Source organism: Opisthocomus hoazin, chromosome 15 (genome assembly GCF_030867145.1).
Source record: "Opisthocomus hoazin isolate bOpiHoa1 chromosome 15, bOpiHoa1.hap1, whole genome shotgun sequence".
NCBI lineage: Eukaryota > Metazoa > Chordata > Aves > Opisthocomiformes > Opisthocomidae > Opisthocomus > Opisthocomus hoazin.
The window spans coordinates 23,046,375-23,063,141 of record NC_134428.1 but is presented as its reverse complement, the minus strand read 5'-3'; the positions used below and the strand labels follow the sequence as shown (position 1 = coordinate 23,063,141).

The window sequence follows — 16,767 nt, the reverse complement described above, 5'->3', positions numbered from 1 at the left end:
GGTTCCAGCCCTCACATCATTGCTGGGGCTTCCTCCTTCCCCGCTCCCACAGCTCCAGATCTGCCCTGTGCTGAGGGCTCCAGAGCTGGATGCAGTGCGTGCCCGGGGGCTCACTCGATGTGACACAGCCCTGTCCCCACAGGTGATGGGATCCCTTAAAATCATAGAATCATTAAGGTTGGAAAAGACCTCTAAGATCATTAATTCCAACCGTCACCCAACCCTACCACGCCTGCTAAACCATGTCCCGAAGTGCCACATCTGCATGGTTTTTGGGGATGGGGACTCCACCACTGCCCTGGGCAGCCTGGTCCAACGCCTGACTGTTATATTCAATATAAACCTCCCCTCATGCAACTTGAGGCTGTTTCCTCTTGTCCTATCGCTAGTTATTGGGGAGAACAGATCAACACCCGCCTCACTACAACCTCCTTTCAGGTAGCTGTAGAGATGATACCTGGACCCAGAAGAAGCACTGACACAGAAACAACACGCTATGAAGTTCTGAGCATTGTAACACAGGGCCAAGTATCACCCTGGCTGAAAAACATTGAGGATTAGAGCTGCTAAAGCAGCGGGAAGGCCTCCGAGTGTGACTAACAGGATTAGGCAACCGCCGAGCTGGGAAAGAAAAGATTTTGTTCAATAGCAACAGCAGCTCCAAAATATTTCATCTTCCAGTTCCAGAATGTTTTTATAGAATCATAGAACAGTTTGGGTTGGACGTTAAAGCTCATCTGGTTCCACCTCCCCTGCCATGAGCAGGAACATCTCCCACCAGCCCAGGGTGCTCAGAGCTCCATCCAGCCTGGCCTTGAGCCCTGCCAGGGAGGGGGCAGCCACAGCTTCTCTGGGCAGCCTGGGCCAGGGGCTCACCACCCTCATGGGGAAGAATTTCTTCCTAATATCAAATCTAACTCTGCCCTCTTTTAGTTTAGAGCCGTTCCCCCTTGTCCTATCACTACACCCCCTTGTGAAAAGCCCCTCTCCATCCTTCCTGTAGCCCCTTCAGGCACTGGAAGGCTGCTGTAAGGTCACCCCGGAGCCCCAACTCCCTCATCCTGTCCTCGTAGCAGAGGTGCTCCAGCCCTTGTATCGTCTTCGTGGCCTCCTCTTGCCCCGCTCCAACACGTCCATGTCCTGCTTATGTATCCTCCCCCCTCGGGGTGAACTGAGGGGCCTGCAACAGCGGGGAGCAGGCCGCCATTACATGCCCCGTGCCGGGGTGTGAGGGGCGGCGGACCGCCTCACACCCCGGCACGGGGCCGGCAGGTGGGTGACGCCACCGTGACGTCGACCCCCGCCCTGCTGAGTCACGGCTTCTCGCGCTGCTCCTTCCCGCCGGGGCCGCCCCTTGCAGGGCGGGCGGAGGGGACGAGGCGGCGGTGACCATGGCGACCGCGCTTCTCGCGAGGCGTCGGAAGTGACGCGCGGGCGGCGGGCGTCGCGCGGCCCCCGCCAGCCGGCGGCTGATTGGCTGGAAACGGGCGGCGGTGGCGGCGGCGGCGCCCGTAGCGGTGGCTCCTTCCCGCTTCCCCCCTCCCTCATCCCCCCCCTCCCCCCTCCCCTTTCCCTCCCTCCCGCCGCTCCCGGCCCGCGCCGCCAAGATGGCGTCGGCCCTGGAGCAGTTCGTCAACAGCGTGCGGCAGCTCTCGGCCCAAGGTGACCGCGGGGAGGGGGGAGAGCCGCCCGCGGGCCCTGGGCAGCGGCGGGGAGCCAGCGGGGCCCGCGGAGGGGGCGGAGGGCCGGCGGAGCTCCGCCAGGCCCCGGCGCGGCCGGGGAGGGCGGGTCGGGGCCTGCCCCCGCTCACGGCTCTGCCTCGGACGCGGGGTTGGGGGCGGCCTCGGAGGGATCCCGGGGTGGGAAGGGGAGGTGGGTTTGGCCGCCGGCGGTTTCTCACAGCACGGCGGGGACCGGCTCCTCGCTCCCTCCCCCCGGGTAGCGCCGAGCTGGTGGTTTTCGGGAGCTGGAGGTCCCGGGTGAGTGGGGGGAGCGGGCATGGCAGGGAGCCGACCTGGGGCTGTGTAGGCCGGGCCGTCGCCGGGCTGATGAGCGCGCAAGGTGCTGCGTGTGTGGTTTGAAAACGTATTTCGGAAGCGTTAGCGCCTGGGGACAGAGTGGAGCGCGGACAGGAGAGTCCTGCCTTGGCGGGGAAGCGTGTGGTGGGAGGGCTGAGACATCAGAGTTGCCATAACCAGGCCTTCAGAAAGTGTTTTAATAACCATAGGTAGAATTTCTAAAGTTTCATTGCCAAACTGCTAATTTTCCTGGGTGTGAGTGCAGCATTTCCTACTTCTTGAACTTTCTCTCAGTGCTGATGCTCCCTAAAACATGTTCCGAGTGTTTCTCTGCACGAGGTGTTTGCTCCCTGGAACTGATCAAAAATTGACGCTTTCCTCTATGGTTCCAGGCTTTATCTCTGGAAATTACTTTTGGGTGGAGCTCCAACTTTCTCTTACTTTGGTTTAACTTGTCTTTTTACTGGGGATATCGGATACAAGAAACAAATTACATCTGCAAGGTGCGGGTACAAACCAGATGAAAGATGATTCTTTGTCCGTGTAGTTTAACTGGAGAACTCCTTATTGCGAGGTTTTGTGGGTGCAAAAGATTCAAGGGGAAACTGGTTGACTTTATGGAAGTTCTCCCATTGGGGACGAGCGAGATAGACATTCTCTGTGAGAAAGTAAATCCAGGCTGCTGGCGGTTATGAGAGCGCACAGGAGAAGCACATGTGCTTGTGGTGGTGTTGGCTTCTGGTTATCAGCATTTGGCTGTGTGGGAGGTGACATAAGTGGACATTTAGCTGGGCCTGGTGTGAATATTTCTGCTTACACTGTAAGTTGTTCAGTGTATGTTTGTGGGTAGAGTGTGACTTTGGGGTGGTTTGGGTTTTTTTGCTTTGTTTTTTAGGGGAATGCTAGATGGTAGCTGTAGAATGGGTGGATTTCTCTACTAGGGAGGACACCAGAACTAAGGTCTTACAATGCTTGAATACCATTATCAAACTGCAGAGCGTTTTACAAACCCTATTCCTTTCCACGCTTATGCCTGGGGTTTTAATTCTGTGCGGAGAGAGCAGTTCTGGGAATGGGTTTCTGGGGTTCCTGGGCTCTGGTCCCCCGTTCGGAACTTTTGATCCCTCTGTTACTTCAAAGCTAACGTTTCATTGCTAGGGCTTCCCCGGTTTTCTTTTCCAAAGGAAAAGGCCAGAGAGTTGAGGGTAGTGTTAATCTCTATGAATGGAGGCACAATTCCTCATTTTATGAAGATTTTTATTAGGGTGAGAGAACTTCTGTTTTCTCTCTCTAATCTGCAAGGATTGAACACTGAAACAATACTCTGCTTCAGAAAGGCGTAGTTTTAATTCAGGTAATTGAGGGGGGAGGAAGAGTTTGAAAGCAGTTAATGATCATTGGTCTGCTTTATTTGTAAGGTTTTTTGGGCTTACCATACCTTCCTAATTCAAAATAGTTGCCTTTCATGCTGTGTTCATAGCTCACAACAAATGGAATAACATTGTAGTTTTAATTATACGATGTAAATTTAAGAACAGATTTTTAAATCCTTTTGTTGTAGGTACTTAGGTGTAGTTTTAGTGTCTACTTCAAAAAAAACCCCAAATGCTTGTGAGCAGACCTGAAAAGTGGATAGGGCACTTGAGAAGCAGCAGGGAACAAGCTCTGGTATTAAGATTTTTTAGAAAGCAGAGGAAACTGGTTTTGGTACTATTTTGGTTTTGTTTTGTTTTTTTCCCTTGTAACACCTACAAGGCACAAGTGTAGATAAATTGATCGACATGAGGCAAGGTTTTGTATCACAGTGCGCTGGTCAAAGATGGAGCTTGGCGCTGCTGTGAGGCCCTGAAGCCCCCTCTCTAATGAGGTGAGGGGATGCCGCTTTTCGTGTTGTGTCTGTGCTGTGAGAAGAACACAAGCAGCAGCTTAGCTGTCACGTTATAAAAAAACGTATGGTGGGTACCTTGCTTGTTGAAAACTAATGCCTATTGTATTAAAGAAAATTACGTTTTCTGGGTGATGCTACTTTTTTCTTAGGTTATGTATGGAAGCAAAGTGTAATGAAGCATGGGAATGTGCGAGTGTTCTCTAATTGGAGTTTGACAACGATGTTTTGTATTGCAGGGCAAATGACCCAGCTTTGTGAACTGATCAATAAAAGCGGAGAACTGCTGGCAAAAAATCTTTCCCATCTGGATACAGTGCTTGGTGCCCTGGATGTGCAGGAACACTCGTTAGGCGTTCTTGCTGTCTTGTAAGTGTTGCTTTCTTTTAATTAAATATGTTAGTATTAAAACTTCAGGCAACATGCTGAATTGTCAACCAGTTGTTTTTCTTTTGGACATAAGTGTTTTCAGTCTACATTTGGTGCTTAGTTTCCTTCAGTGGTGCACATTTTATTAATAAAAATACAAGGCAAATTTGTATTTTCAAAAGAAAAAACCTATGGAGCTTGTAAACGCCGCTATTGTCAAATGGTAGTATTGAGGGTTTGTTTTCCTTTTCATTTCTCTTGTTTATGCTTTTTATAAGTATTTTTCCCTACGTGTTCAGCAAAAAGCTATAAAACTAGCTTTTAAAATGTGATTGGCAGGGCATTAGTGTGCTGAACTGTCAGCATGAAGTAATGCACTTTTTTCCCCGGTGGAGCATGGATTCTTGTCATAGTTCTTGGGTGTTTGTCTCTAGACAGCACTGAGGCTCTTGCTGCTGTCTGTAGTTTAAGATAATACTGGAGTTGCCTTGGTGATGCTGCGGTAAGGTAGGGCTATTTGGCCCTGAAGCTCAAACTGTTGTTTCCATCTGTACCTAACTGCAAGTGACACATCTACAGGTTCCACTGTATTTTAAAGTTCTCTTTTAAAGGCAAGATCAGAATTCTAGTACTTGTCCTACAACCCTTTTGAAACAAAATGACCCTAAGACATAGAGATAACGCACTTAATGTTACAATGCACTAGTATCTCATAAAATGCCTTATGGAATTCACAAAAAGCAGGGCATCGGCACTGTGTTAGCAGAAGAATCTTTTCATGGGGTGCGTGAAAACAGTTATTAAAACAGGTGGGGAAAAGAAGATAACTTTATAAAAAATAATATGGGAAATGTGTTATTTGAAGAGATGGTATTGGTGGGGCATATAGGCAAGCTCTCCTGGCTGAGATAGCGGCATGGCAAACTCCCGCGCTGGCCGAATAAGATTCTCTGAGGAGCCAGGGAAGGGCTGGCAGCACATAACCCACCCAGTCGTCAGCCTTCTGGGGAAGGCTTGTGTTTGTGATTTGGGCGGGTTTGAACTGCACGTTAGGGTGTCTAGCAGCTGCAGTGTGGTGGGGTTGGGTTCCTTCCAACAGCGTCAAACAGTTTCTCGTGAATGTTTTGGTGACATTTTTAGGATGCGTAGCTAGAGTTTTCATTGCACTCAGGTAAGCGTAATCCTAGTTTGCTTTACAGAAGAAGTAATGTGTCTGCACATAGTCCACAGCCTCTAGGGTGCTAAGGAACCACCAGAGGTGGAGAGAAACTGGAAGAGAAAGAGCTCCTGTCGAGAGTTACAAGTCTAATAATCGAATAGCTCAGAAATCTTGAGCACGTTCAAGCAGGAGATGGCTGCAGAATAGGCAAAAAGTGTCCAGAGAAGTTGTGTGGCTGAGTGTTAAAATTCACCATCGTTAGCCAGTGTTTCTATTACGACTGTAACTATTGTACCAGATAAAATGATCATTGCTCATCGTAGTTTATTCTAAATTGTAGTTTGCGCTAGATCGAGAATGGGGGTGTGCATGGAAAGCATATTTTTCAAATGTTGTGCAGCTCTTGGGGAAATCGTATGCCATCTGTGATAAACACTCTGGATTTGTTTGCAAGCATCTCTGTGCGTCTGGAGAGACTTAGTGGTGAAGATGAAGCTTTTTTATTGATCTCCAAATGTTAAGTGTTAAACCTTTTTGTTGTTGTTGTTTTTTATTTTAGGTTTGTGAAGTTTTCTATGCCCAGCATCCCTGACTTCGAAACATTATTCTCACAGGTGCAGCTTTTTATCAGCACTTGTAATGGGGAACACATTAGATATGCAACAGACACTTGTAAGTTAAGCTTACTTTGAGACTTAATATATTTTTGATAGCTTGTTATTACTGATTTTTCACTGTGTTGTTGTTTTTTGTTTGTTTTTTTACTGTATTTAGTTGCTGGCCTGTGCCACCAGTTAACAAATGCCCTTGTGGAGAGAAAACAGGTGAGCAAGTATCATGCAGTACAGATACGCTACCTACATAGCCAGGCTCTTAAAGGGGATCTTACCAGTTTCTTACTCGCTTCATAAAGATTTGCCACTAACTTCATGTTAAGTATTTTTGTGCAGCTCCTTACCTCTCAGTAAACTTAACAAGTAATGGACATACACCAAGATTTTAATATTTCTTTAAGGAAAACATAAGGAAGATATATTTCTGGGGGGAGAGTCACCTAAAAACATGCTCTCACACACAAAAGAGGAAATCTGTAGTACTGAGAACATTCTTCAAACAATGTGTGCATGAGTAGGAGAGCTGCAAAAATTATTAGCGCTGGTGAGTCAGTGATACTAGTTTCAGTGTTACTCTCACCAGTGTTATGTAGTGTTCTTAATAAAATGCCTTAAAACGTAAAGGAAACTTGATTTATTTGACCAGTGTTTTTCTTGCCAAGATACTGACTTTTGCAGGCCATTTTCAGTGAAATCTAGCCTGAAATAGAGATGAAGTCTGGTCTTAGTGGAGTCAGACAAGAGCCTTGCCTTTGTTATTTGATGGGAGTTTAGATGGCATTCTGGAGTCAAGAAAAGGTTTTCTCATTGATGTAAATTACTGTATTCCTAATGAGGTTGTCTTTGTGGAGCAGAATTGATGGCTTTAGTTTATCAGGAGAAATTGTATAGCCAAGGTTAATTTTATTTTGTGAGAGACTGCAGTATCCTACAAAAAGGGAACCTCGAGTTAACTACTACTTACTGGAACCTGTCAATTAGTGTTATTTTTCATTTGTAAGTGTCAACATAAGATCCAATGTGCTGCGATCTATGAGAAATTATCTGAAAGAGATGTAATTTCTGACAGCCCCTGCGAGGAATTAGCATTCTCAGACAAGCCATAGACAAGATGCAGATGAACACAAACCAGCTGACCTCAATACACGCAGATCTCTGCCAGGTAAGGGCAGCATAAAGGCTTTTTGTGAGAGTAAAAGCTTATAAAATACCTATAACCCTTTGAGGAAATGCATGTTCACATATTGCAATGTAAAAATGGCTTTTAACTGTTTGTGGGGTTTTTTCCAGTAATAAATAGTATGATATACTGAAATAAAATCACCTTCTGTTAATTTTAAATGTTCAGTGCCTGTCACCAGACCTTTGGTTTTGTTGATGACTTCTGAAAGTCCTTTGCCATCCCTTCTCTCTGGGCTGAAGTCACACACAGCTTCTCTTGGGCAGTAGAAGTGTAATAGCCCGATAGCGTTTGCCCAAGTCTGACAAAAGGCGTGTTTGTCTTGGTGTCTTTGGCCTGGATTTGCACTCTGTCTCACTCTTGGCTCCTGGGACTTTAGGGTTGGACGGGAATGTTTAGTGCAATGTTTAGTGCTGCCAGCACGGTAGTCTGGAAGGCCTGGAGTTTCAAGCAGCTTTGTCAGACTCTAATTTCTTCAGGATTCTGATAACCTGTAACAATTCATAATCTGCGTTAAGGGTTTTTCAAATATCATGATACAATGAATAATCTGTGTTACAGCACTACGGACGTGCACTGTTTTTTCACTCCTGGAGGAGTGAGGTTTGTTAAATGGTACTAGATGTATTTAGTTTCAACTTCTTCCTCATGGAAATTTGAATGAAAATGGCTAATTTATGAAAACTTGATTTATTTTCTTGTAGCTCTGTTTGTTAGCAAAATGCTTTAAACCTGCCCTCCCGTATCTAGATGTGGACATGATGGATATTTGTAAAGAGAATGGGGCATATGATGCGAAGCACTTTTTATGTTACTACTACTATGGTGGGATGATATACACTGGGCTAAAGAACTTTGAAAGAGCACTCTACTTTTATGAACAGGTAACTTTAAATAAAATGGTAAGTCTGAAGTGTGATCAGTTGACAAGCAAAAGTAGCATTTGTAGCAGTGCTGAGACAACACCGAGGATAGCAGTAAAAGCCACGAACCTGATGTGAAGTACAAGCAATCTCCAATTATTTTCATTCCCAACCTTAGGGATATAATTCTACTCATAGGTGTATAGTGCTGTTCATCGTTCACGCAGCTTTTGGTTTAGCACCTGTGTGCTACATATAAACTGATTTGGGTTAGTGTTCACTGTTAGCTCTTTTACAAGAGGTACAGCCTGCGTGGTGCTCTTTAGTGTATAAAGTGAAGTAAGAAGGAAACTGTCTTCAGAGTTGTTTTCCTTTAAGAAGGTCTCTTACAGCCAAATAACTATTGCACTGTAAAACTATGCGACTCAAAGGTTGATGTTAAATTTATCTCACTATAAATATTTTTCAAATGCCTGCTTATTACTGCTCGCATAGAAACAGTTCACAGGCTGTCATTTGGAATTGGGTATTCTTAAAGAAAAAACAGTTGAAGACCTTTGCTAATTTTACGAGCGGTGTTACACTTCTTCAAGGCTGTTAAAATATTTGCTGCTTTTACTTTCTCTGTGGAAAAAGAGAAGATCGCAACATTGGGGAAACTTCATGTGTGTATGGGGGAAAATGCTGTCAAATGTGCAAAATAAACTGGTGCAGCATTTTCTTTTCTGTAAACAAAGGTGAGCTCTTGAGTAGCTGGCAGTATCATAGTAAACTAAAAATCCTTTTCTGTATTCTGCAGACGTCTTTCAGCACACTTAAATATGAGATTTGATGATGTAATAGCTTTATAAAACCTCTTTAAGGCTCTGTGTAAATCCAGGTTCTACAGGAACTGTATAATCATTCCTGGTAACAAGCAGCTAGAGGTGCTTTCTAGTACAACTTTAGACATATACCAAGAAGTTTTTATTTGATCCTAACCGGGTTATTTTAAGGTAGGCATCACTGTAACAGGATATGTTTTGAGTAGCTTGTGTAGGGTTTATTTTGCTAGGACATTTTTTGATAATTAATTATGACAGAAGTTAGCTAAGCTTTAATGCTCAAAGGTGTATTTCGTATGTCATGGTATCCTTTCTGCATGCAGCTTTAAACTGAGATTTTTGTCAATGCAGTAGCTACCAGGACCTGCCAGTCAGTGTACTAAATTTCTATTCCATTTCTTTCTTTCTTGCTTAGGCAATAACTACTCCAGCCATGGCAGTCAGTCATATTATGTTGGAATCGTATAAAAAGTATATTCTAGTTTCTTTGATACTACTTGGCAAAGTTCAGCAGCTACCAAAATACACTTCCCAGATAGTTGGTAGATTCATTAAGGTAAGTCTTGGGAATACAGCTAAATAATAGAACAACAAATCTGAATTTGTAAATGATTTTTTTTCCTACTCTCATTTGATGGTACTGTTTAACATTGCAGATCGTGGGGAAATAATGCACAGTGTGCCAGAATACAACCTCTTGCTGCCTTTCTAGTGTACGATAGCTAAAGATTGTCTGGCAACTTCTACATCTGTTACAGACAAACTCTGTTGTTCATAGTGGCGACACAGGTTCTTAAACTTAAATTTGCAGAAGCTTTAGGGTTGAATAGTACTTGCCAATATTCTCTTCACTGATGCTGTATGTCCCTTGATAGCATTAGAACTCAAATGAGACTCAGATTTCATTTGGCTTTCAATATGCAGTGTCCTTGTAAAAACCTTCAACCCATAACTTCATCTGGTTGAAGTATGAAATGCTGAATAATCTATTCCAAAACTCCAGCTTTATAAAGAGTAAAAGCTCTGAAAAAGCTGCAAGTTTGGAGTCCGTAAGCATTCTGATTAAGCAGTGTAGGGTGGAAGACAAAACTGCTAGTGGGAGAGTTCTGATCCTAGGTAAATAACACACTTTTAGCTAGGTCTTATTTAACACCGAGTTTATTGATTTGTGACCAACATCTTAGAGTTCAAAAAAATCTTCTTCTAACTTCAGGTACTAATAAGCAAGCTCAAACAATTGCCATTTTAAAGTAATTTGGGTGAAGTAGTCTTCACCCTCTCATTCTCGATTGTCCGTGCTGTGATTCAGTGTGGTCAAGGATGACAGTGTCTTTGGGGGTAGGACAAATCTGATGGATGGGCAGTGACGAGTCAGTGTGCTACCTACCTTGAATTCAGCTTACTTCATGTGCTGGTCAGCCAAAGAGCGGCTTCTTGCTCTCCCATAACTAGAAGTGTCATACAGAGAGTCCTTGAATGAAGTTTACTAAATCTTACATTGCAGTAATACAGATTTAGCGTATGAGGATCTATTGTTGCTGTAAAGCCATGTATGGGCATTGCATAGTTTTTATGAGAGATGCTTGAGCTACTTAAATTTACCTTTATTCCTACATGACTTCTGATGTTGAAGTAGTGACTAGGTTTTGTGAGGCTGGTTGAACACTGTTCTTTAAGAAGGGTTCTCTTTTTTTCCAATTGCAGCCCCTTAGCAATGCTTACCATGAATTAGCGCAAGTTTATTCAACCAATAAACCCTCGGAGCTTCGAAATCTGGTGAACAAACACAGTGAAACATTCACAAGGGATAACAATATGGGGCTGGTTAAGCAATGCTTGTCATCTCTCTACAAAAAGAATATTCAGAGGCTAACCAAGGTAAGATGTAGGGGTTTTGTTTTTCTGAGAAACTGTGATGAGTTTTTCTCAAAGAGTGTGTCTCTGAAATGTACTCAATTCAAAGCAAAATAATGTAGTGAGGTCACAGAGAAATGACTAAAACTGAGATTTGTGTCTCTGAAACAAATGAGACTAAAATGCTCTGTATAGAAAACCAGTTCAGTTGGCTCCTTACGCATTATTTAAAAGGTGGTTCAAGATGTCTGCCTATCAGAGGGGTCTGCCCATGAGATTTTTGTACATAATGAAGAAAGTTGTGAGTGCTGCTACCAAATGACCTTCATCTCTATTTGGAAAATAGGAAGCCTGAACTTTACAGGTTACTTCATTAGAGAAGAGTGAGTGGGACAGATTTTGGAAGTGTCTGAAGTAAAAGGAAACACAGCAGCAGTGGAGTGATGTGCTCCTTCAGCTGGGAGATCAGGCTAATGCTTAAAGATGATCTGGGAGAGGTCTTTTTTTGCAAGCCGAAATAATGTTTGTTGCAGTAGAACTAACCTCAGAAGTAATGCAATACGTGCATCTCTTGAAGGAAGTCCAAGGGATGGGCAGTCACCTTATTCATGTAGAAAGGTGAGGGAAGAGGCTGGACGTGGTCAGGACTGTGTCTGGGGTGAAGAGGAACTGCAGGAGTGGAGGAATGACGCCGTTAGTTTGGTCCGCATACGTGCGCGGTGTAACAAATTGATGTCTTTGGAGGAAGAACTGACTCCGCTCTCATGGCACTTTTAGAAGTAATAGCTGTGTGATCCACCTGTTTCTTCCCATCAGACTTCAAAAAAAGATTGCGTAGGCCATGAAGGATTGATAGGGAAAGTTCTTGGCATCTAGTTTTAACGGTTTGATATTTTCTAAATTTCAGACATTTTTGACATTGTCATTACAAGACATGGCAAGTCGAGTGCAGTTGTCGGGGCCCCAAGAAGCAGAAAAATACGTCCTCCACATGGTAAGACTTGTGACTTCACTAAACTATTTAATTTAAAAACTGATCCAGTTCAAGACTCTTCAGGTGTTTGGATTGGCTCTGCATGTTCTGAATGGCTGAAGAATGGTGCTTTTTCGGGGTGAAGGAAATGCTGTCAGTCTGCTGTGGCGTTTAGACTGTTCTCAAAAAAATCTCAAAAGATACTCTCTGCCTAAGATCAGGCCTGCATTGTTTGTCTGTGGGAAGCTGTTTGGAAATAAAAAGCAAGCAAGCAAAAGATGATACCACAAGGAGTCTGTGTATTGCAGTCACCCGAAATTCTGTTCTTGGTGATACCTTATGTTAAACCCTCTCTCATTTCAGATAGAAGATGGTGAAATCTTTGCAAGTATTAATCAGAAAGATGGTATGGTTTGTTTCCATGATAATCCTGAAAAGTATAACAATCCAGCTATGCTTCATAACATTGATCAGGAGGTAAATCTTTAAGATTTATTGCTTTTGGAATTCCTAGTGAAGAGCCTTAGGTTTTAGATTGACAGTCAGCTACTGTCAATGCATTCCCTGTTGTATCTTCTGTACAGCTTGAGATGTTTCGGTAGACTGACTGCTTGATGTTGGTGAAGTTACTTGAGTTGACTAGTTTAGAAGGATGGGTTTTAGAGTTTTAGACTTCTAGGATCGCATCCGCTGTCTGTCGATAACTTGCCTGTAGGCTGAGGTGGTTGACCCTCATGGGACTGTCTGTCAGTGGCCTTAAAAAGGATTGTTAGGGAGACATGGATCAAAATAAGGGAATAAAAAAAATGGTCTGACCTTTGTGTTTGGGAGAAGGATGAGAACATTGTGACAGGGAACTTCTGTGATCGCAAAAGTTACTGGTTCTGCCTAGCACAGCCATGAAATATCTTGAAGATCATGTGCAAGCTGGACAAAGTAATCAACTTTGTATATATTTTTAAGATGCTGAAATGTATAGAGCTTGATGAACGACTGAAAGCCATGGATCAAGAGATCACTGTGAACCCTCAGTTTGTGCAGAAGGTAATGATTTACTGTCTTGTAAGAGTATGTACAGGATTCAGCGCGGTGCGTATGCTTGGTGCTGAATGTCAGTATTTACAGTGTAAATTACATGTTATTAATAATAATACCATATAGTATTAAAAATAATACATGCATGAACATCATGCTTTAAAACAAAAAGGAAGTGCATGTTACTTCATATGCACTTTATTCTCCTACCTGGTAACTTCAAAGAACTGTCTCTCAAAGGGAAACCTTCAGACCTGTTTTTGAAAAGAAGTATCTCTCTCCCTTCCAGAGTATGGGCTCTCAAGAAGATGACTCAGGGACCAAACCATCCAGTTATTCCTGAAATTAATGTTGCTCACCACTCCGCTGTCAAGTAAAAGCTTATGAAAGAATCACGCCTGGAATAGGGCATTGAGGAGTTCTACGAAGAGAGCAGAGAGAACTGAGCTTTGCTTTTCACCTGGACATTAAGAAAATAAAAGAACACCCTCTCAGTACTGTACAATATCAGAAATATTCTCTGCAAAGAAAAAGGAAATCTCAAAAGAAACTTAAAAGTCTGTTGTGGATTTATTTATCTTCAGATTAACATCGTTAATGCATTAAATAATCTACCTTTTGTTTTAAAGGGTTTGAATGTTGCTGTGTTTCTGTAGCAGTCCTTTTTTCTCTTCTGGAAAAAAAAAAAGTGTTATTCAGGGAAGAATACAAACTAGTGTTGGTTCACTTACAAGTTAATTACTGGTTCCTTATTCTGTATTTAAAGTTGGCTGAAAGTACGGATTTATCGTATGTGTGGTGGGGGCAGAGGGGTGGTGGAGTTGAAGTAAACGCTCTGCATTGTAATTTGCATATGCCTGGTGTAGCTGGCTGCCGTCTATTAAATGAAATAAGACCTGGGCTCTTCCCAGAAGGATGAGTGTATTAACGAGTCCTTGTAAGGCAGTTTTGCTGAACAGCAGAAATCGCTATAGGGAATCCATACATGACAGCTATTTATGATTTTAAGTTTTGGGTACAAAATACCTGCTAATAACATTTGCTCTTAGATCAAACCAATTGTATCCTAAACAAAAGGATATGTGGAAGACCTTGGTGTTCTGGAAGGATTCTAGATTCGACGTTCACAGTGAAAAAAAAAAAATTTGTTCCTGTACAATTGGCGTGAAAGTATTCAACAGGCTAATATTTTTCTGGTGGAAATAAGTGCAGGCCATGCTATAGATCCTTGTTTCCAAAGCAAATAATTCTACATGGAACACAGAATTCTATATAGCACTAAAAATGCAGGATTTTATTTGGAGATAACATGCTGGAATGCTATCTGGTTTTTAATTCAATATTTTAAATATTAAAACTTTGTTGTTGGATTCTGTAAGTGCTTTACCCCGGAAATCAATGGGCTCTTTAGTTTTCTGTAGCTCTCATGTATCTGAAGAGTCTCACTGTTAAAACACCTTTGAAACACTTCATGTCAGCGCAGATCTCCTACTAGCAGGCATAAATAAACCTGTCATCAAGTCAGAATGTGAGAAGCTCAGCATCCAGTGCTTCCTACGTAAACGCCTGACTGGGGGCTGCTTGCTACTGCTAACCTGCCAGCTTTTTTTCAGGAGCCTAGGTGGGAGCTAAGCATTTCTGGCTCTTGCTGCGTGAAGCTTGTGTGTATGGAGGTCACCCGTGGCTGAAAATACTCCCTTTGTGCTTCCAGTGCCGATACAGAACTGTGGGGGTTTTCACTTAAAATCGGTTGCTTCATTCCAGCAGAGTCTCTGTGACAGTGATGTGCTTTCTAGTAGAAGAGCTACGTCCCCAGGTTGTTCTCTAGGTGGTGAATGTCAATGAGGTTTTTAAAAGTATAAAATAGCAGTTTAGTGTTGAGCACAGCGTAGGTCCATAGTGTTAGTGGCTCACCACTGAGTACTTGTGCTTCCTATCATAGAGGCTTCCATATTTGAAGGCAACTTTTACACCTGGTCTTAAAGCAAAATCTTGAGGGTTTGGGTTTTTTTGTTTTTCATAACTTGCCTTACCAGTCTTGTAATTAAAGGTATTTAGGATTTTTGGAAGGTTTTTTTCCTAGTTAATCCTGCAGTGATTTCGGTGTTGAACATGCTTATGCAATTTTCTGCTCTGGTACTGTGGAAGTGTTAAATTGGTAGATTAGTAATGCTGTGGGCTCGAGCACAAAGCTGGGTTGTCAACGCGTTTGCAGCCATGGGCAGTAGTCATCAAGTACTGCAAATGACCAACCCCGACCTGCCACCTGTACAAAAAATGTGCCGAGGGCTCGCTTGCCAGGGGAGAATGTCTGCAGGATGCTGACAAGGGGCTGGAGCAGAACCAGAAATGGCCGCTTCGCAGTGGCTGAGCTTTTATACCACTCGTTCCTATTAATGAGCATGGACTTACCAGGATGACTTCCGATCTCTGGAATTAGAAGCAAATATATGCAGCTGGCAAATAACAGCTACATTTTTGTTGTCTTTTTTGCCTAAAGTAGATAAAAATAAACCCTTGCTCCCATCAAAAGGATGGTAGAAATAGCTATGTAATAGTTTCCAATAAATTACGCTATTTTTCTTAGTCTGATTTTTAAGAGGGCAAATGCTTTTAAACGAGAACTGCTAAGGTTCTTTTTCTGATGTGGAGAACCTTATCCTGACATGGAGAGTCGTGCTGTTAAACTGACTGCTGTCGAAAATTCAAAGTCAGGTCCCACCTATAGAATCAGTAGAGATAAAGCATTCACCAGAATTGCTTCAGGGAAGGGCTTTTAAGTAAGAGTTTGATAAACACATATGGTCTGGCATCTGCATGTCTTGAGATACTGTTGAAATTAAGTCAGATTTTTAATGAAGTAGCTCCTTCAAGGCTTGGAACTAATTGCATGGGCTGCGGTCAGCTGAGACGCTTTGAGAACACTTGAGCTTTCTGGTTTTAATTTGTATTTATTGCAGGGAAGGACTTGTGCTCAAACAGAAGAACACTGTCTGCTATGCTGCTCTGAACTTAGACTCTGAGAGGTCCTGCGGCTGGTTCTTCCCGTCGTGCATGGCCACAAGATGTGTTCACGAAATACTGAGTGCATGCTTTGATATCTAACTCATATTTTCATGCATCTTAATTAGCAACGGTCTAAAATGCAGTTCTGAATGTAGCATTAGATGTGCAACTGCGCTTCTTAGCCACAGGAGGGGTCTCTAGTTCAGTTACGCCTAGCAGGTAATAAAAGGTTTCTAACCAGAAATGGTTGGAAGCCGTTTGTGTACCACCCCCCTCCTGTCTCTGTGTCACCGAGGAGCCCCAGGTAGAGACCTCTGCCATCGCGCCACGTGCTTTTGCGTGACTCCAGCTGCCGCCTCCTCTGCGACTTCCCTTCTCTATGCTACAGCACAACCGCGACCCGTTGTATGCGTTGTCACAGGCGATCTGTAAAACCTAGGAACTGTTTTCTGCGTGAAAACTGGCTGAAGAGGTTAGTCCTGAGAAGTTGTTTAAATGTATGATTGGAAAATAAAGATCACAAACGAGTCGTTCTTCTTAGTTTGTCTTAAATGAGATAGTAGGTCTTTGGTATTTGGCTTTTCCTTAGGTTTTTTGGGGGGGAGAGGGGGTGGATGCCTTGTTCCTGTTGCTTCTCAGGACGCGATTCTGGCTGACTGCAGGAGGCTGCCAGTTTGCTGTATGTGGCAGTGCCCTCTGCTCAGGAGTTGCTCAAGCTCTGCTGGTGGCTTCTTGGAGCTCTCCTGAATGATCTTGAGCAGAAATAGTAGTTCTTGTGCAAGCTGCGTGCCTTCCTTGGGAAGTGCTGCTGCAGGTCCTTGTCTGAGATGGGCTCCAGGATTAGATGGACTTTGGACACTCCTATCGATGTCTCATCTTTGTGGTACCGTAACCATCCATCTCGCTGACCATCTGCGTATTGTTTTCTTCAGAGGCGTAATTCTTAGTCTGCTTGGATCCAGAGGCGCATATTGTAGCGGTATCAGT

The 16,767-nt window shown here is 43.4% G+C and overlaps 1 protein-coding gene across 2 annotated transcripts; it reads left to right on the top strand.

The window, feature by feature from the left end:
* The first annotated feature begins 1,497 nt into the window (after positions 1-1,497).
* COPS3 (COP9 signalosome subunit 3) lies at positions 1,498-16,307 on the top strand. Of its 2 annotated transcripts, none has more exons than XM_075437027.1 (12): positions 1,498-1,662; positions 4,143-4,272; positions 5,991-6,103; positions 6,206-6,255; positions 7,115-7,207; positions 7,930-8,109; positions 9,328-9,468; positions 10,617-10,790; positions 11,674-11,760; positions 12,103-12,216; positions 12,703-12,783; positions 13,064-16,307. In XM_075437027.1, exons 1-12 carry the CDS (start codon positions 1,608-1,610, stop codon positions 13,115-13,117), a joined length of 1,272 nt encoding a protein of 423 aa, XP_075293142.1. In that variant the 5' UTR covers positions 1,498-1,607; the 3' UTR covers positions 13,118-16,307. The 2 variants fall into 2 exon arrangements, with proteins under 2 accessions (XP_075293142.1, XP_075293141.1); XM_075437026.1 differs by lacking the exon at positions 1,498-1,662 and adding an exon at positions 1,915-1,979.
* The last annotated feature ends 460 nt before the right edge of the window (positions 16,308-16,767 follow it).